Raw genomic sequence first — 20000 nt, forward strand, 5'->3', positions numbered from 1 at the left:
AAAGGAATTTGTATTGAGTGTTAAAGAGTAAGTTGTTGGAATTGGCTTGATCTTTAGAGTTTTAAAAAATCAGAATTATAAATGTCAGGAGTACAAGATATAGTTAAGCTCTTACTAGATTATGATAAAAAAAAGTATTAATATGTAAGAGTTTGAGAAAATTTAATGTGTCTACATATGTAAGTATGTATGTATGTATGTATGAATGTATGTATGTATTTCTTTATATTTTAACCATGGGTATCTATTATTGAAACATGAAAAAATGTAAAGTTTGAACTCCCAACAGTTCAAAGGTTATGACATTTTGAATTTCAGCCTAAAATGCCCTTTTTTAACTGAATCTGCCATTATAGATTTTGTAGTTGTACTTTTTAATAAATAATTTAAGTTCTAGGAAGAATATGGCTAAAATAGGTATTGTGACATTATAACTAATCAATTATAATAGCTTCATATTTTTATTTATTGAGGAAGTCAAATGTTAGAGCAAAAGCATACTTTTTTCATCCTTATAATTGAAAAAGAAGAAGAAAAATGAAGAAAGTGCAAATTGATAGAAGTCTATCAATAAGTTTGTTTCGTACTAGCTCCACTACTTCAGCAGTGACATACACAAACATAATCCCACTGATTGACTTTTGACAGTATTCAATCATTGCTTGAGCAGATTGAATTTGACTTGTGTTTTGACTCTACAAGCTAGCAATGGCAACAAGCCTTTTTACAGTACCACCTATTCCATCACATGTAGATTTACTTACCATGGCTTGTTGCAAAGAAATTCCAGATGCAATGAACAAAAAAATCTTTAGCATGGTGTCATTAGATATGAAAATTTTTACAATTCTTATACTGCCCTACACAGCCATCAGAAAATTAATGAATTAATTATTGAAGCATTTATTAATTATAATTAATATAAATTAATTAATAAATGCATAACCTTAATGATAAATCCAACATCATGATTCAAATCATCTAAAATTACATAAAAACGATTTTTCCAATTTCATTTTTTTGTAATATATGACAACTAGATGAAGAGAACACTGACTCTACATAAAGTACTGTTAAGCAAACATTTTGTTGGTTCCAGCATAATTCCTTTCTCTATATCATCTTTAATTAGTTTTACCTCCAACTCAATTTTTTCTGATTCTTCTCTTGATGCTAATTTATGTCTGCGTTCTGGACAAAGCTTTTCACCTGGTACTTTGAATTTGTCTTTACTGTGTAGGGATTATGCTATATCCAAGCTGATTCCACGAAGACTGTCTGAAAAGATAAGAAGAACTTTTTAATTAACATAAAAATATTACTAAAACCATTTGAAAGTTCTATGACATTTAATTGTGTACTTTCAGTTTCAAGGGTAAGGTTTTTTTTTTCAAGTTTGCTAAAAGTAAGGTTAAATATAACTAAAAATAGAACTTGGCTGTCAAAGAATAAGGTTAAATATAGCTAAAATAGAACTTTTTGAAAATTATAATAGCCAAGAATTTCGCTATTGTAATTCTCAACACTTTCACATTCTTTTTTGCTGATTCAACACTTTCACATTCTTTTTTTACAAGCTTCAAATATGTTTATGATGGAGACAAGTTGTTAATTTGACATTGATTGTTGATAGCCTAGTCCTCCATATTAATATTTCTCTTTCATATTCAGGAATATCTTAGAAATATTCACTTCCAAGCAATGGTGTATGTGACATTCATTTTCTAGACTAGTTCCAATTGAGCACTGTTGACTGTTTATAATGACTGAGAATACTGAACCCATTAAATTCAGGCATCTCTAAGAGTTAGTGATAGCGTTGCCCTATTTTTTTATTGTAATAGCCTAAAATCTCCTCTTTCATTTGAAAAAATTTTGAATCCATGAGACTTAAGCAACTCTGAGAGTTGGTGAAAAGGCAACCCACATTAATGAAACAGAAAATTCAACTGACCATTTTAAAATAAAAAAATGACCATAAAAGTTTTTTATTAGGTTAGTTTCTCTACATTTTTGAATTCAGCAACCTCAAAAATGGTTAGGTACCAGTTTATAACCATATTCTTCCACTAGAACATAAATTATTCATTAAAAAGTACTACAAGTAAGACCATTATGGCCAATATGGAACAAAATAGACGTTTTACATTTCAAAATGTTGTAACTTTTAAACTGTTTGGATTAAGAGGCTTAAACTTTACATTTTTTCATGTTTCATTAAGCTACCACTCATTCATTGAAGGTACCACTCATTCATTGAAGTTACCACTCATTCATTGAAGGTACCACTCATTCATTGAAGGTACCACTCATTCATTGAAGGTACCACTCATTCATTGAAGGTACCACTAGTTGAAATTTAAAATATCTGAAGGGTGGCTAAGTTTTCAATTTTTTTGTCCCATTTCTACATGGAACTGCTTCTCAGGTAAAGGGATTATCATAATAATTTTTTTTTTTTAAATGGCAAGAAACATTGGGAAATATAGAAAACATTAAGTTTATATTGAGTATAAAGTTTCCATGCAAGAGTATTCTTTTATATATAAAAGAATCAATAAAAGCATATATATTTTCATTGATTCTTGCACTTTCATTGATATGCATATGCAAAAGGAATTTTCCTTATGGAAATATTCATTTTAGATCAAGGAGGTTTTTTATCTTGCAAACCATTGCTTCATTTCAGGTTATTAATTCCTTAAAATTTAAAATCACTTTAAAAACTTTGTACGCTAGTTTAGTTTTAATTTTTTATGTTATAACTTTTTAAAACAGTTATAACAATTTTAAATTTTTTATGTTATAACTTTTTAAAACAGTTATAACAATTTTAAATAATTTTGCCATTTTTTTATAGAAGAAATTTTAAATTGGATTTTCTTAAGGTTTTTTTTCAGAAAATCTTTTGAAAAGTAGTAAAAGAAATTAACAGTTGTGTTGGTACAACACAACTGTTAATTTCAAAATATTTGTGAAAGTGTTAGGTAAAAATAATTTATTATAATCTTTATTATAAATTAAAATAATTTATAATAGTTACTTAAATTAAAAGTAAAAATAATTCTTAAATTAAAAGTAAAAATAATTCTTACAAAATGTGTTAAAAACAGAAATATTTCAGTTTCTTTATCTATACTTTTCATTATCTTTTTTATTTTAAAAATAAAAATTATTTTTTAGCCTTTTTATTTTGGAAATCTTCAAGGTGTAAAAAAATCTTCATTAAAAGAGGTTAGCATTATTTTTTTTATATTTGTGTATAAAAGCTTTTAGCATTTTTATAATCTATAGCTTTTTTTGTATCTATCAGACATCTCCTTTTAGCAATCACATGCAGGCAAACAACTTTATTCACTTATTTAAGGCATTTATTTAAGCACTTGCAAAAAAAAAAAAAAAAAATGAATGGTTTTTATCTTAAGGCTTTTTTATAAATAATTTGACACAAAATAATAATCTATATTTTATTAATTAGTAGTTATTATTGTTATTTTTTATCATGGTAGTTATTATTGTTATTATTATTAATAAATTACATTTACTTATTAATAAAATTAAGTAGTCTTGATTGCGTTAAAATTTGCTGTTATGTTACACAAGAACTGCTAACATGTCATATAAAGTCCTTACTTAAAGTGTCTGCTATGCTATGTTTAGATTAGACCTATGATATGTTTGTTAAATGTAAGGACAATCAACGAGTCAAATGCTTTATTAAGATTATCTAACCTCCAAAATAAAACCTTGAAGAGAATTTTCATCATTATAACTCTAACATTCTTTAATTTTTTTCCAAAATACTTAACCTGTGTGGACTTGTTCAATTCATAAATTGTTTTTTTGCTTAGAGTCATTTATACAAAAACCTAATCTTTACATTTAACAATTTATTTAATGTTAGAAGTATCCTGATTATCTTCAATCAGTAAGTAATATAAACTGCTCTATATTTTTTCTGATAAAGTCCATTAAATATCAAATCATTGTGGAACAATTTTATTTAAAATTTAAATATTTAAGATATTTAATATATTATTTTCATAATATAAAAATATATAGTAATTTCTGTATTTAACTAAGAATATTTTTTCATTTAAATGTACTTATTCTGTACTTTTTTTTTCTTTGAACCTTTTTATTTTTCAATAAGATTTTGCTACAAATATAATAAATGAATGATTGAAAGATGAATTTAAATTTTCTATAATAGGATTCTTAAAGATATATATATTTTGCAAAATCTCGTTTTATGTAATATTAGTAATATTTATAGTATTGTTTCATAAAAGGATTATGTAACAATTTATAACGGTTGTAAAATGAATTAGTACTAAGTATCAAGTTTAAATAATATCTGCGCACAAGAGATAATAATTTTATTAATAACTAATTAACATTAGCAGTCTCTAAAATGATTTTAATGAAAAGATATAAAAGGAGAGAGAAAAGATATATAATTATTATCTAAAATTTTGTATGTAGCTTTTTTTCGCCAATGCAATGTCATTGCAATAAATTTATTTTAAAATAAACTTGAAAATTGCGCGTTGACACATTTTTTAATATTTAGTATTCGTTTTAAATTTTTTTAATTTTTTATAAAAATTTTTAACTTTTTAAAAATTCAACATTAAATCATGTGGATGTTAGCAAATTTTTATTTTATTTAAATGGAGATCTGTGCGAGAGTTATTTTATACTATTAACATTTGCAGGTAATTTAAACATAAGTTATGTGCGAGTTTAATTTTTAAAAATGCATTGATTTTATTATTTAAAAAAAAAATACAAGTTCGTTAATTTTCAAGCATTGAGTTATTTTTGTGTGTATAAGTTTTAATCATGAAAAGTTACGAAGATGAAGATTTCAACAACAACAAAAAAAAAATTGACCGTCAATTCCATGTGTTAGCCAGTCAAATTTGCCTTTGATTTCTTATTTTCCAGTTTTTATATATATATTATTATTATTAATATTATATATATATATATATATATATATATATATATATATATATATATTATATATATATATATATATATATATATATATATATATATATATATATATATATATATATATATATATATATATAAGTTGAAAAGTAGTAAAAGAAATTACCGTTGTGTTGGTTTTTATTATGTAAGTCCCTGATATTTAAAAAGTATATTTCAAAATATTTGTGAAAGTCTTAAGTAAAAATAATTTATTATAATCTTTATCTTATTATTAGTACAATAACTGTTATTGTTACTATTATGGAGTTGGTATTATTCTGCAAATACATTTTATTTTATTTTTTTTCAACATATCTAGATGAGAAATTAAGTGTTTGTTAATTAAAGACTCAATAACCTTGCTTGTGATGGGAAGAAGACTAATGGGATGATAGTTAGACAAGTCAGATCATTCTCCAGAATTTTTGAAAAGAAGGATAACAGATGCCGCTTTCTGAGCGTTAATGTCGAGCAATTGATCAACCTGTTTGTTGGCTATATTAGGTACAATGCGATTAGTGGAATCAGGAGATGATATTGATGAAAAGTTCTTAACAATTAATTCAGCTTTGTTTTCAAGTGAGGTGGTAAAATCTGAACCATACAAGAGAGATCGAACAACAAATTTGGCCTTATTATAGATACTGTTAAAGATTCTTCAGAAATCACAAGAGCCTAATTCTTGAGATAAATACAAGATTTTGTGACCTGAGAATAAGGGGCTTTGGCATTAGACAAAACTATTTTACAATGGTTTCTAGTAAACAGATGTTTTCTGGAGAATTTTTTTGCTGATAGATATAGAAGTAATAATTTTGATTGGAAATAGCAGCAGCACAATGTGAGGAAAACCATAGAGAAGAGTGAGGTTTGACATGGAATTGTCGAGAGGGAATAAAAGATTCCATGTCAGCCTGAATCCACAAAGTTATGTAAGAAGCACATTTGTTAGCAGGAAGACGAAAGATTTCTACCCAAGGGCCATTACGAAGAAAATTACAGAAAGAGTCCCAGTCAATTTTAAGGTAGTTGTAAGAGGTACGATGATAAGGGGATTCTGATGATGAAGAAGAAAGAGATAATAGTTTAATAGAGATCAAACCGTAATCAGAAGCACCTAAAGGTGAATGTGGAGAAACTGAGCACTGACTAGGATCAGAAACAAGACATAAGTCAAGTAGAGAAGGTAAATGATTCGAATTGTCTGGAAAGTGAGTTGGAAAGTTGACTATTTGAGTTAGAGGTTGAGAAAGGTGAAAATTGTGGGCTTTAACGTATGCAGAGTCACTGACACTAGAGCCAATATTGGCTGAAGGATAAAAAGAAAGAGCTTGGTAAATTTGATCAGAAATAACATTAAAAAGAGTGCAGTCTTGAGATGAAGGAGAACAAAAAGAAAGAGCGGTGCTAAACAAAAGTATATCAAAGAACAGTCTGTGGATTCAAACCTAGTTTATCGACAAATGGTTGAATTCTTACAAATTTAAATGCCCAGGCCAAGCACGTGACTATTGGAGTCTTGATGAATTAAAGGAAGATAACCATTAACACCATGACCACAAGATGCGACAACCTAACTTAAATCAGTCTCACAAAGAGCAAGTAGGTCTAATGAACTTTGCAAAAGATAAGACTCAACAGAAGAAAAGTTATTTTGAAGACCACAAATATTAGTGATTGATAGATTTAGAAAACTTGGTGATTACAATAGTTTTAGGAGTTTTATAGTTTTTGGTACTTTATTCATTTTTAAATTTGTTAAAGAACACTTGACTCAAGGCACAGATATTACTCAGTACCATAGCCCAAAAAATTGCCTCATTACTATTAATAAACCCTAAGCCTTAACAATGGCTCCAAATGTGCTCTTGACAATGTACACCAAAAGTACGAACCATGCACAACATGTTGTACTCTGAAAACCACAGCACAGTGGGCTAAGCAGCTGTTTTCATGGTCATTGATTTATAACTTTTGAATGGAAAGTGCTATGGGGTTGATTAAAGACTTTTCGGAAAGGTTTTTAATTTTGCTGGAGTATATTTTGGTCCTAATTTAAAAGAACAAAATATTGAAAATTTCATAAAATTTGCTTTTTTATAGGTTATAACAAAAGTATGTGTAAAGGTTTATAAGTATGTATGTATATTTTGTAATACAAAGATAACATAGGTACATCAATGGCAAAAACAATACAAATTATCAAAAGAAATATTTAAGTACATAATTTATTCATATATTATTATTTTAAAATATGTCATCTTCAGATAAAATGTTATTAGAGACATTTTGTTTATGAAAATATTTATCAGAATGTCCTCATTCATTCCAAAATTTGCAGAATGGTTTTGACTTGTATCTCTCGTCAAAAAAAAAATTTGATCAGATGATATCCACATTCAGTAAATAGTGTCTGTTAAATTGACAATTTAGGAGTTTTTCTTGAGAGTCAAGTATGTATCAATCTTAATATTTTGTTATTACCTTTTAACCCTGAATCATGAAGATTTCCCAAACCACTTTCCTCGTTATTCAAAATTAGCTCCCAAGAATGACCAATCAGTTTGTGAAGTGGTGATCCATGATTGATCCATGGTCCAGGTAAATTTATTTTTATAACAGGTGGAAACTCGTTAAATAGGAATAAATAAAAATCTGTACAATAGCTTTTATATTTATTCACAAAAAATATATTGATCCACATAAATTTTTCTTTTTGAGGAAAACACTTAAAGAATTACTGAGAGCACCAGTTGGAACTTTTGAAATGTTACATGATATTAATTAAATGTTACAGGGAATTATGCAGTAATTAAATCCCAGTTCGATTTTCTATGCAATAGTTCTCTAGCTATATAACCTGTTGTTGTTCCTCTTTTTCCTATTATATCCGGGTAGCTCCATTTTATACCTGTTTTTTTAAATATCTCTGTTTGTAATGAAGTCTCGAGTAATTTCTGAGAGCTTCAGAAATGTATTTGAAGCACTGAAAGGGGACTCAGACCAATCAAAAACACCAGCTTTCACATATACAACAGTTTTCATAAAATGGTCAAATGTACCCAATAAAGCATGAAGAACCTATAAAGATATCAGTAATTTTTAAATGTAATAATTTTTAATCTCAAGTATGTTCTCATATTAAAAGTATAGAATAATATGAACGCTATTTCAAGATTCCAATTTATTTGTGTTGGCTTTACATTACAGGCTGGAATTGGTTTGAAGGTTTTCCGGCCCTTGTGATATAATTAGGTGTTTTTTTAAAAGTAAAGAAACATCTTGTTCAAGTTGGTCAAATATTTCATTCATAGTTATAGTGTCTCAATTGATTAAAAAAACATTTTCAATTCTTTCAATATTCAAACACTGATCTTTTGAGCACCTCTAACTCCTGAAAAAAGATTCGCTGCTTTTATACCCATCATATGGCTGCACTATCACATTTACATTAAATTGTTTACCCTCTTTATACATAAGGAAACCTTTATTTTTTAACTCTTCTATGTCAGAGTTAAAGACAGACAATGATTGAAGAGTTTCTCTTGAATCTTTTCCCATTTTGAAGACTCGGCGCTTTGTGACTCAGTGGGGCATTTTGTGACTTTTGCAACCATATTAACAAACCTGCTTCTGTTTCAAGTGAAAATGGACAAACATTGTCAGTATGATATTGCTAGTGTTAACATTATCTTTTTAATTAAATATTGTATGGCTTCCACTACCATCAAATCCAAACTTTATTTTCATTAGTATATTTTCAATGTTTATATCTAAAAAAATGTTCTCGAATATCCTTTGCATTGTCAATTTAATAGCCTGAAACAGACTAAAGTAAACACCAGAATAAAGTAAACACCAGAATAAAGTTCAAGATAATTCATAATAATTGGTGTTACTTCAGATTATTTTCTTCTGAAATGTTTTTAAATAGGCAATATATTAAAACCAGCAGTTGAAAGAGTTTTTTTTTGGTTTGTATATGAATGCCTACTGAGAGCAGAAACTGTTTAAATTGACATTGTTTCTATTGGAACCTTATTGAAAGAATTATTCTTTAACATACTCTTCAAGCAAGGTTTCCTTACCAGCCTTGAGTTGTATGCCAGCATAGCCCATTTTTTTAAGTTTGTTTTTTTCAGATGCAGATTTTTGCCAGCTATTTTGAACTAACGTTTTTTGTACAAATATCAATTCATCAGAGCCAAGCGTCTTAGCAATTATCAGTATACAACGTGTTATATTTGCAAAATTAGTTTTTGGCTGTTTATTTTCCTCAGCAATAAAAATTTTAAATTTTTAAAAGTCAAATTCAGTGAAACTAAAGATTTAAATATTTTTATTGATTCATTATCTAATAACTTTTTAAACAAAATGATTTAAACTTAAATAATATAATTCAAAATATAAACAAGTTTATGTGATAAGTAAAAATATTATATTATTACTATATACACTACAAAGCCCTCAGTTTTGATTTTTTACTCTTGCAATTTGTTCATTTTAAAACAGATTTGAATGCTGCAATATTTTTTTTATTAATGGTTGTACTAACTAGATTAAATTTGGTCAAAAAAAAAGTTCAATGGAAAAGAGGGCTAAGGGGTGTGGAGGTGTTATTCAAAAATTGGTCTTAATCCTTTTTTTAATTTCTAGACATACACTTTTACAGAACACATCTTCCCCTTATAAAAATAAGTACAAAATAATGTAAAACTATTTGCATTATTATTTTTAAAATATTTTATGAAAATTTAAACTAAAGGGTCATTTTTTTACTTTTTTTTATTTAAAACTGTTAAGTTGGCACAATTTAGTCAAAAAGCATCTTATTCCTTTTTGTTATAGGAGTTTAAAAATATATGGGTTTACTAGTGCCCACTTTTTGAGATGAATTATTTTTTCTGATAAAAAAATTAGTTAAAAATTAGTTAAAAAATACTAAAATTTTGCTAAACTTTAGTTGTTTCATTAGGTATAATATGAGGCGTTGGGAACGAAAGGGGCACACCAACCAATTTTCGAAAATCCGTTTTCTTTAACCATTTTTTACTTTTGTCTGTCATCTACAATATAACACAAGATCAACGTGTCAGTGGGCCTCTTTCTGACTGAAAATCTCTTGTTATTTACACGTGATAAAATCTGAAGAAACACACTTTGTAACAAGTAAAATGTTTGCCCAAAAGAGGCATAGCAACCAAAAAGCCACCAACTACCACAGAGAGGGAGGGGGTGTAAACTCTTCTACCATGTGGTAGGAAAAAATGTAATTTCGCGCGCTTACTCAAAACTTGATTTTGGTTGGTGTGTCCCTTTGCAAATTTCAGTCTAGAAACTTCAAACGTGATTTATCCAAAACTTGATTTTGGTTGGTGTGCCCCTTTCGTTCGCAATGCCTCATATGTAAAGAAAATTTTGTGCAATAATCTATGAAGTTAACATTAACATTTTCATAAACTGCAGTCTAAGATTGTTTCTACATACAATTATCACATTAGTACTACTTTTTTAGTGTCATTTTTTCCTATATAATGCCAAAAATGGCTTTTATGTATCATTTATAACTATTACCTATCTTTTGCAACGAATTTACATTATTCAAACTAGTATATTTCCTGATCAAATCATGCTTTTGAATTAATTTTTTTTTTTAATGCACTGGAAATTTATTTGGCTTTCAATAACAACTAACTTAAACTTCTGACTAGACAGCTGGCCTTAGAACCATAAAACTGAGTTTTAGAGCTGTACCCTCATTAAGAGAAAATAGAATGAGTTACCTATTCATAAAAACAGAGGCGCATGCAAAACCTTAACTAGAAACAATATATTATAGATACATCTGCACCAGCATAATAGATAAAGAAGAGGTGCGAGGCTGGTCAACAGATAGAAGCAGGTAGCACTGGGTTACATTTTGCCAGTAGCAGGATAACCTGACCTGAAAAATATTTTATTATGCTTTATATGCTTTATATGTAAATATTTATATTATGCTTATTATGCTTTGTAATAAAAATTTATATTTATATGTTATATGTTTGTTTTAAAATTATATTTATATGGGTTATATGTTTAAGGTTATATATTTATATTAGGCTTCATTTGGTTGTATATGATGCAACCAAAATGTACAGTTAAACATTTTCGTTGATTTGTACATTTTTGGTCGAGTCTAAAATGAAAATGGTTCTTTAACTAAAATTTAAAAAAAATTAATTTTTTTTGTTTTATATTAATAAAATGAGGAATGCCAGAACTATGGGCGCAGTGGGTGCTATGTAGCCATTGCCTTTTGAACTTAAATACTCCAACCTTCTATGGGTATAATGGCTGCAAAAAAAGTGTTATTTGAGATAAACAAAAAAATTAGTTTTTTTGTAACAAAGTGCTTTATTTTTTTATTTTCAAAAATAATATACCCTCAACTATGCCATCATCCCATAAATCAAGTGTGACTATCACATGTTGCGTACACCAAGTTTTCAGGTAGTATCATGTGGAAACATATGTCACCAGTAAAAGTGTTAAAAAGCATCTGAGAATCACTTCAAGGTTTGTGGAAGTAAATCTTATAACTAAAGAACTGAAAAGCCTATCCATATTAAGTTATACAACATGGAATTAAAGTAGCAATCTGTGTCTGTCATACAAAAAATTATGGTTGTTTTGGCTTTTCAAAAAATGTTGAATAAGAAGACTCTATCAACAAGCTATGCATAAACTCTCCATAATATTGTCTAAGTATGTTATGTCATCTGTAAATGCTGAAAGGAAATTTAGTGTGATGAGGGAAATCAAGAAAGATCAAGTATGGGCCCAGCTGTGCTAATAAAGTATATGTTTGTCGTTATTCATAAACAGAGAAGGAATAATGATGACATACAGAAAGCGGTTAAAAAAAATTATATATAAGTTAGTCTTTGCAAAGAAAGACTCTTAAAAAAAAGGAATTTTTTTAATTGTGTATTGTTAGAAAAGTTTTAGGCCGAAAATCAGATTAAGCAATAAATTAATAAAAACATTTTAAAAAAGTTTAATTTGTCTTATAAAGTAACTATAGAGATATGTTAACATCTAATAGGTCTAGCACCTCCAGGCCTGGGTTTATTTTTGAATAATGCTTGCAGCCTTCTATTACAAGTTGCACCTGTTGTCCTATAAAGCTGCCAAGACTCCAAAACAAAATTATAAGGTACGAGGTTTGCATTTACAAGTATATGAAAATAAAGTATAAATATTTTTTAATTCTTCTTTAAAGTGAACTTAAAATTAGTATGTAGGTATTTTATTTGGATGTAACATGAGTATGAAAGAATTGAAGAATTTAATCTAAAAAACTAAACTAAAGAATGTAATAGTTTTAACTACACTAGAGTATCTGAAGTTTTAGATACTAATAAAATTTTAAGCTAAGTTAAAATTAAAAAAAGTTTCAAGTAAAAAACCTGAATGTTTTTATAAAGTTTATATTATACTTTATTAAAAGGCTTGCAATTGTTTTGGGTCTATTGTTATTGGGAATACATTTACTGGATATAATACATCTATATTTACTTATGGATCTAAATCATCAGGAAAGTCTACTATTATTTTTGGTTTGAAAAATGAAAAAGGTCTTATTTCTACAATACTTGAAGGTTTATTTGAAAAAGCTTCAAACTATAACGAAGAAACTTCATTCAGATGTGAAATCAGGTAAAATAAAATGATTTTTTTATTATATTGTATGATTTTTATATTATTTTTGTATTATATCAGCCTCGGAATAAGGGTCGGCATTAGGCAATGTCTATATAACTGCTGACCTTACAGTTTTTGAGGTTGGCAAAAAATTGCAGACCTTGTTTCTATGCTTTATGGTAAAATCTTTGTATTACCTTTTTTTGCTGACTTGTTGCCGACTTCTAAAAGATTAAGGTCGGCAAATTATTGTCAACCTCATTTTTCCTAATTCTAAAGACTGATTATATTGTATGATTTTTGTATTATATTATATGGTTTTTTGTATTATCCTATAATATTTTATTATCAATGTTAATGCTCCTGCTACTGCTGTTACTCATTTGTACTTCAAAGAACTCGCAACAGCCATAACACCTGAGTTAATGGAGAAAAAAAGTCACAGCACTTTTTGTATAAGAAAATGAGAATGAAAGTGTATGCAAATATCTAGCTTATGTAAACTTCAAATTATGTCATGTTAAAACATAAACATTCAAAAAAAGTTTTACAGTTTACTTTTACTTTAAAATTGGATTGCGGCAATACCTCCTTAATTTTGATTTATAGCATTTATTTGCTGTTTTACTTTGTTAATTAAAGTGTTATAACATTTGATGAACAATATACCTTAGTGGCCCAAGTGGTTAGCTCGCACCATTCTGAAGTGAAATGTCATGGTTTAAATCCCTGTGCTTCCACTTTTTTTTTTTAGTTCTTAAAAATTTTTTTAAATAAAAAATTTCTTTTATTTAAAAATTTCCATTTTCCAACAAAATTACCTTCATTTTGATTTATAGCATTTATTTGCCATTTTATAAAGTTATATTGTCTTTTGTTTATTAAATAGTGTTTAGATTAGCAGATTAGTGCCTTAGTGGCTTAGTACAATGCAAGGATTCAAATCCTGTTGCATACACATTGATCTTTTTTTTTTTTAATTTTTCCAATTTTCTGAAATACTAAATAAAAGATTTTTAAAGTTCTATTGATGTTACATACATAACATATATAAAGATATTATATACTATAACAAACAAAAGGTAGAGACAAATTTAAGAGAGAGTTTAAAAATTGCAATAATCATCAAAACAGCGGTAGAAGTTTTTTGCGCTAATGTCACGCTTGAAGACAGCTAGTATTGTTATAGAGTTGAGAGCGGGTTTTAACCACAATTTAAATAGCCTCCTCCACTGTAGTGGTCTTCTTGGGCTTGGTGAGGTGAAAAAAAAAAATTAAGTATTTGATTAAAGATTTTTGTTTCTTTACTTATTCTCAATTTTTTTTAGCTTCTTTGAAGTTTGTGATGATTTAATAACAGATCTTATTTCAAAAAGATCAAATGTTAAATCAAATGAAGGTTCAGTTAAGTTAAAAGGTATTATTAAAATTTTTATGAACTTCTGAATTTCTTTCAAAAAATTTCAAAATGTTATTTGACAAAAATAAAATTGTTTTTGTTCATTAGTTCGTGAAGATCCAGTGAAAGGTCCATCCATAGAGAAATTAAGTCGTCATATTGTTACTGATGTAGGAGAAGCACAAAACTTGTTCTCTAGAGGTTTAAAAAGCAGGTATTTTTTATTGCTTAATTGAAATAAATTTTTATACTTTTTCTGATGGATAACATATGTCAACAGATTACTGTTTTTGGGTTGTTTTCTAATTTGAGCTTTTTTAAATTTTTATATTTTGTATGGCTATTAAATAAAGTCAACTTAATAGATTTTAAATTGCAAATGCAATATGCAAATCAAAGTATTATTATTTGGTTTTATATAAACTTTTGTAATCATGATTAGCAAGTTACTTTTTCATATTATGGAAACATTACAATGCAAAATATAAAATTTTGTATTTAAAACATACATCATATATGCTTATTTAAGTTAATTATTTACATTAATAAGTTCAAATCTTATTGTTTATCAGCCCTCAGAATTAGGGTCAGCATTCGGCAATGCCGGCCTAACTGCCGACCTAGGAGTGTTTGAGGTCGGCTAAAAATTGGCGACCTCGTTTCTATGTTTTATGGTAAGACGTTCGTATTAAATTTTATTTGCCGACCTCTAAAAAAATGAGGTCGGCAAATAATTGCTGACCTCATTTTTCCTAATTCCGAGGGTTGGTTTATTGTGTTTTCTATTTTAAGGAATCGTATGGCTGCATTAGATCCTAGTTCAAAAAAGACTTCTTCTACTATTTTTAGCATCACATTTATAACGGTAAAGTTTTTTTGCAAGTATAATAATTTTTTCAAAAAGATTATATAGCTGCATAAAACTGGTATAATTAATTTATTATGCAAAAATAAAATTATAATAAAGAATTTTTATTTAAACAATAAGTAATATTTATTATTCTTTAAATATTTTGTATAGGCTTCCTTAAAAGATGGTCTTCCGATGGAATTAATTAGCAGAACAAATATTATTGACGTTGCAAGCGAGGATGGTTATCCAAAATATGTATATATAATAAGATTCTTAAAATTTTGTCAAAATGTGTAATGACATATTTTTAATGTACATATATTTTCTTTGTATGTGGATAAGATTTTTTTTAGACAAATGGATTTAATTCAGATATATTTGGAGAGAATGAAGCTGAAGATGAAAAACAAGGACCTTTAGAAACACTGAACGAAGTTATTAATAAATTAGCTTCTTATAATATTAATCCAATTAAAAGCTATACAAATATAAGTCAATGTGAGCAGAAGATTCCTTACAGAGATTCAGTAAGATGCTAAATTATTTTTTGAAAATTTCTTTTCAATAATAAAAATATAAAACAATAATATTCATTTTTGAAAAATACTAAGTAACAAATTTTTTTGAAAAATGTGATACAGGATTAAAGTTTGATTATTTTTCATGCATTGAAAAATCTTATGATCCTACCTATAAACATTGTTAATTATCCCTAATTCTATTATTGTAGTATGATATTTGTGACTTTAACCAAAACAATCATTACATATATGTATGTATATATATACAGTGACGTATCCAGAAATATTTTGGGCATACTGGTCTAAATACCCTGTCTACATTTGGAGGACTTTTTTTTTTTTTTTAGAAAACAAATTTAAAAATATATAACTTGCCCTAGTAATATATGCTTTTCTAATTAAAAATATAAATAATTAACCAAAATAGTCATTAAAGTTACATAGGCGGCTTAACACCAACATAAATTCGCAACTAAATTTTATTTATATGCTTTATTTGCTAACTAATATTTTTTAACTAATTACTTCTTCTATGAGTACACTTTATTGCACTTCTTCTATGAGTACACTTTATTGCACTTGTTCTATGAGTACATGTGGTACTCGCAAATGAGAATTGTTATAACTATAACATTCAATAAACAAAACATTTATAACAAAACATTAACAATATTTACTTTAAAATTCTTCTTGCAATATTTAAAAATATTTGTTTTTTATTAAACACATAAGCTTTTTTTAAATTAACTAAAAAAATTTATCGCATAGCATATTTATTGCACAGCAAGGTCATTAATTCATTCAAAAGTTAATAACATTTTTTTTGTATCTTACTTTTTAAATCAAGTTTTTTGGAGTGATTATTATAATGTTATTTTAAAAAAACTTTTATTTATTTTATTATTTAAAATATTTTAATGCAATTTTAATGTTATTTAAAATAAGAAAGTTAATAGCTTATAGAATTTAATTGCATTGTAAATTATTGTTATAAAAATGTTAAGCGAAGGAACTCATGTTAAACTCATATTAAGTGTAAACAAGTTAATGTCTTTATTTAAAAATATAAATGCTTTTCATATTTTAATCCGATCAAAATGTGCATTTTATATTTTAATCCAATTGTAACATATTCCATATTTCATCCACATGAATTTAAACTAAGCATTCTGATTGACTTAAAATACATTCATAATCTGTTTTAAAAGTCGTTTTTAAATGACATTAATAACAATTTTGTAATTATCATCACAAATTTTATCATGACAAAATAGCAAGACAAAAAGTAATAAAGAATTGTTTAATTTTAATTTTTTTTATGATAAACTTAGTGCTAATATAAAATTATTATAAATTGAGTTTGGGCAGAAATTATGGGGCCCACACCAGGTACACTGGTATCAAAATCAACCTGGATACGTCGCTGATATATATATATATATATATATATATATATATATATATATATATATATATATATATATACAGTAGTGTACACTGGATTTTTAGATGTTTGAGTTTTGACACTTACAGGCATCGTGCAAACTCCAAACTTTTGTAAGTTTATGCTTATATCAAAAAAGAATGTTTTGCAAAGAATTGGGGTGATTGGAGCTTGGGAACAAAAAAACCCTAATTTTTGGGCCCACCCAGCCTTTAATGTGGGAGCAACGAGTTTATAAAATATTTTCTTTACTATTTTTATCTAAATTCATATTCATCAACAAATTTCAAGTTTCATGCAATAATCTCTTAGTGTTCAGTTTTTATGACCCTGCAATGTTTAGAGCCCCCTCAAATTGAGGGGGTTAAAACTTTATATGGTCATAGTTTTTGAAAAATAAGACCTTATTGCATGAAATTTGAAATTTGTTGATGAATATAAATTTAGATAAAAATAATAAAGAAAATATTTTATAAACTCATTGCTCCCACATTAAGGGCCAGGTGGGCCCAAAAATTAGGGTTTTTTTGTTCCCAAACTCCAATCACCCCAATTCTTTGCAAAACGTTCTTTTTTGATATAAGCATAAACATATAAAAGTTTGGAGTTTGCACAATTCCTGTAAGTGTCTAAACTCAAACATCTAAAAATCCAGTGTACACCACTGATATATATATATATATATATATATATATATATATATATATATATATATATATATATATATATATGTATATATATATATATATATATATATATATATATATATTATATATATATATATATATATATATATATATATATATATATATATATATATATATATATATATATATATATATATATATATATATATATATATATATATATATATATATATAGACACACACACATACATATATATACAAATTTAAGGAGAAAATTGGTCAATCACCCCTGTCAAGTTGGGAGAGCAGAAATTTGCTTCTATGCCTGCACTATTATTTTACAAAGAATAGAATTTCATACTTTTCATTTATATATAATTTACAAGACTTTGTGGTAGTGTTATAAAAATTGCACTGTTTAATTATCTCCCAATGGACAACTGGGTTTAAATTTGCACCTCTTAATTTCCAAATTTTGTTTGATAGTTAAGTGTCATTTTTGTACTTGAGAATATTAAAGGATTTTATATTGTTGCATAACTAGTTTTAAATGATCTTTCGCTTATACCAATTTAGAATTTATTGATAGAAGGTTGAGCAAGATCATTGGAACTTACATTAGTATACAATGCTTTTTGGTAGCTTAGAATACAATTTTATTTATTAATCATTGGTTTAATAAAGGGCTGACATTCTTATTAAGGCAGTTGCAGTTGATTTTAGGTTAAATTTTGTTGTTGTTTATGTGACGATTGTTTGCATTTAAAAAAGATTTCATATTCGCAATACGACTTATTCAACTTATTTAACTTTCTATTAGAAATTTAATAGAGTTTATGATTCATTGGGAAGTGTTTATCATTAAAAAGGTTTTATAGGATTTTATAGATTATAGTTATAGGTTAAAAAGCTTTTTTCTATATTAGTGCTAACATTTTTACTGAAACAAAGGTTGAACCAATCACTATTGAGTTTACAATTCTTTTTGTGAGGTAAATACAATAAAAACAGCAATAATTAGCTCCATATTTTAAGCGCTCAAGTCATCTCTACAATGGAAAAAACTAACTTTAATTATTCTGTCGAGTACATTCTAGATCCATCAATAAAAGACAACAAAATACAATAGCTTGATAAATCAGAACCATTAGTTAAAAAAATAAGATGAAAAGCTTTCTTCTTTATTCTTCTTAATTTTTATAATAGATACGACATAAAAACTTTAAATTATTCCAAACAAATTTTATAATAGGTATGGCATTCAAACTTTAAATTATTCCAAACAAATTTTATAATAGGTATGGCATTCAAACTTTAAATTATTCCAAACAAATTTCCAATGTCTGCATTTAAAAAAGAATCTGATATATCTCAAAGAAACATCAAATATCGTTAAGTATGCAATACTTTCAAAAACAAATTAAAAGATGACATATCTGCCACAAATTAAAAGATGACATCATCTACCATAATTTTAATCTTACTTATTATTTTTCTAATAAAACATCTTATTTAATATATCTAAAGAAAATTACACCCATTTATTAACAAATGCTATCACCTCAGCATACAAAAAATCAAATACATGGCAACAGTATTCCATACAATATGGCATACGATATGGCAACAGTATTCCATACAAGGACGGGTTTGAGATTTATAGAGATAAAGATAAGACTCCGGAGTAAGAAAGTGCCGAGCACAATAAAGAGATGCAACCTTAGAAGATGCTAATTTTGCAATGGATTTGATATATAGTTTCCAAGAAAGATCAAAAGTAAGAGTTAATCCTAGACAATGAAAGGTAGATGACTCATTGAGTACATTATCGTTTATAAATATAGGAAGATCTCAATTATTGCGATAATGATTGGATGAAAAAAATTGGGTTTATCTGAATTAAAGTTCACCATCCATTGTGAGCCTCATGCTGTAGCAGAAGTGAGATCCTTTTTAACCTCAAATGCTCCCTCCAAGCAATCAGAGTGTATTGGCTTCTTATCAAGAATAGAATAAATGGTAGTACCATCAGCAAACAAAGCCACTTTAGATGTGAGAATATCTGGAAGATCCTTAATGTAAATTAAAATGAGTATAAGGCCAAGGACAGAACCTTGAGGAACACCTGAAGTTACAGGAAATGAAGAAGAGTGCTGTCCATCAAGGAAACTTTTATACTTTTTATATATTATTTGAAAATAAAAATAAATAAAAAATGCAATAAATAAATATTTTTGTATTTTATCATAGCCTGCTGTAATTACACACATTTATGAATTATTTTTGTATTATGTTTGAAAATTTAGCTAATATTTGCTTTAAAATAATGAAATAATTTACAGACAATTTTCTATGTTTACAGTATATACTCGAATTGTTAATTGTTTTAGTGGATTTTCCATAATTTCAAATTAACAAACAGTAGTATATTTGAAAATATTTAACAGTA

The 20000-nt window shown here is 26.9% G+C and overlaps 1 protein-coding gene across 1 annotated transcript in view; it reads left to right on the forward strand.

Annotated features, from left to right (window-relative positions):
* Window positions 1–20000, forward strand: part of LOC100210634 (pleckstrin homology-like domain family B member 1) — a 47589-nt gene that overhangs the window by 636 nt on the left and 26953 nt on the right. Inside the window, exons 2-8 of the mRNA XM_065788217.1 lie at window positions 3184–3234; window positions 12494–12702; window positions 14016–14104; window positions 14195–14300; window positions 14879–14951; window positions 15108–15194; window positions 15293–15466. Coding sequence (XP_065644289.1) covers window positions 3184–3234; window positions 12494–12702; window positions 14016–14104; window positions 14195–14300; window positions 14879–14951; window positions 15108–15194; window positions 15293–15466 — 789 coding nt within the window. The remainder of the gene's footprint in view (window positions 1–3183; window positions 3235–12493; window positions 12703–14015; window positions 14105–14194; window positions 14301–14878; window positions 14952–15107; window positions 15195–15292; window positions 15467–20000) is intronic.

This window comes from Hydra vulgaris, chromosome 01 (assembly GCF_038396675.1).
Source record: "Hydra vulgaris chromosome 01, alternate assembly HydraT2T_AEP".
In the NCBI taxonomy this organism is placed as follows: Eukaryota; Metazoa; Cnidaria; class Hydrozoa; order Anthoathecata; family Hydridae; genus Hydra; species Hydra vulgaris.